Here is a 2,151-nt window from a genome sequence, read left to right as displayed (position 1 = left end):
AAGAAAAGAAATATTTATGTTTAGGTTGACCTTAGTAATAATAATTTTGATAATTTTCCACAAGTTCTTGGGAAATTATCAAATATTAGAACATTATGGATGTTTTATAATAATTTGAATAAATTAAAAGGAATTGAAGGAATAAAACATCTCAATCAATTAAAATTACTTCATAATAAATTTACTCAAATACCAAAACAAATATTTAATTTAACAGAACTTTGTTCATTAGAATTAGATAATAATTTAATTAGAAAAATACCACCAGAAATTAAAGAATTAAAAAAACTTAAAGAAATTGCATTTACTGATTGTTTAATTCAAAGAATTCCAGAAGAAATTGTAGCACTTTCTAATCTTCAAGAACTTGTTATTGTTAGAAGTAGAGTTAATGAATTTCCAACATTTTTAAGAAAAATGCCAAAGATTTCAAATTTAATTATTACTGACTCATTAATTACAGAAGTTAGTTGTACATTAAATAACTGTTGTATAATGTTAGAAAATAATAAATTAACAGAAATAAAATGTACACCAAATGACAATGTATTTACATTAAATCTTTGTAATAATCATTTAAAAAAAATACCAAATACAACAGATCTTCAAACAATTCATGAATTATATCTTACTAATAATTTCATTCAACAAATAGAACAAACTGAATTACATTCAAACCTTAAAATTTTAACATTAGCTTCAAATAAATTAACATCTTTTCCAGAAAAAGGAATTAGTTATAATAAATTAAAAGAATTAAATTTAAGTAATAATGGAATTTCACAATTACCAAATAATTTATTTACATTTCTTCCATATTTAAAAATACTTAAACTTGGTATTAATCAATTAACAACAATACCTACTTCACTTGGTATTTTAAATCAATTAGAAGAATTAAATTTATCACATAATAAATTAACAGAATTTCCATTAAATATATTAAAATTAACATCATTAACAAATTTATATTTAACACATAATTATATTTGTGATTTACCTAAAAATTTAAGTCAATTAAATAATCTTCAAGTTGTTGACTTTTCAAGTAATAATATTATTTCTGCACTTCCTCTTATTAAATGTACAACAATTAAATCACTTTCAATGGCATTTAATAAAAATCTTCATATTCCATCAGAATTAACTCTAATGAAACAATTAAAAAATATTAATTTTATTGGAACATTACCTGAAATAAAATATCCTCTTAATGTAAATTTTATTAAACAATTAAATATCTTTGAAATATCATGTTTTAATACAGAAAAAAGAGATAGAAATAAACCACAAACTATCATTCATACTCCTTTATTATTTTTAAAATCTGCTTATTGTAATCAACTTAAATTACCTTTATCTTCTCCTCAATTTGAAGAAAATTCATTTGAATGTCCTGTTGAAATTGGTATATCAAATATGTGTGGTAAAAGAGATTCAATGCAAGATACATCAGTTGTTATTACTAATTTTTTAGGAATTGGATTTCATTTATTATCATTATTTGATGGACATAGTGGAATTTATTCAAGTTGTTTTTGTGCTTCACAATTCCCTAATTGTTTTGCAAATATTTTATCTAAAAATCCTCAACAATCAATTGAAGATGCATTAATTCATTCATTTAAAGAAATGAATCAAAAAATTAATGAATATAAATTTAATGATGGAACTGCTGCAAATGTAGTATTAATTACTCCTCAAAGATATTTTATTGCTAACGTTGGTGATTCAAGATGTATTCTTGTTAAAAAAGATTCAATTATTATATTTAATGAAGATCATACTATTAATAATCCTGATGAAGTTCAAAGAATTCGTAAATTAAATGGATTTATTGATCATTCTAAAGTTAATGGTGAAATTGTCTTAACTAGAACTTTAGGTGATATTCAATGTTCATCAGTTTGTAGTTGTATTCCACAAATTACTTGTCATGAAAGAGGAATAGATGATATATGTATTGTATTATGTTGTGATGGTGTTTTTGATGTATTATCAAATGAATCAGTTGGAGAAATTTGTAGAAAAAAGTCTAATGAATCTGCACCAGTATTATCTTCATTAATAAGAGATATTGCATATAACAATGGATGTAAAGATAACATTAGTTGTATTGTTTGTAAACTTATGTCTTAAAACAAAAAAAAA

General features: G+C 22.1%; 1 protein-coding gene across 1 annotated transcript; it reads left to right on the top strand.

Moving 5' to 3' along the window:
• Window positions 1-24: 24 nt before the first annotated feature.
• On the top strand, window positions 25-2,139 carry ENU1_146530 (leucine rich repeat / protein phosphatase 2C domain containing protein; the record flags this gene model as incomplete). The annotated part of the gene is made up of 1 exon (XM_008860488.1): window positions 25-2,139. A coding segment is annotated over one exon (2,115 nt), but the record flags the coding sequence as incomplete, so codon positions are not given.
• Window positions 2,140-2,151: the final 12 nt, after the last annotated feature.

Source organism: Entamoeba nuttalli, assembly GCF_000257125.1.
Source record: "Entamoeba nuttalli P19 unplaced genomic scaffold asmbl_6034, whole genome shotgun sequence".
NCBI classification, from domain to species: Eukaryota; Evosea; order Mastigamoebida; family Endamoebidae; genus Entamoeba; species Entamoeba nuttalli.
Note: the sequence above shows the minus strand (reverse complement) of the source record. Positions and strands in the feature narration are given on the sequence as shown.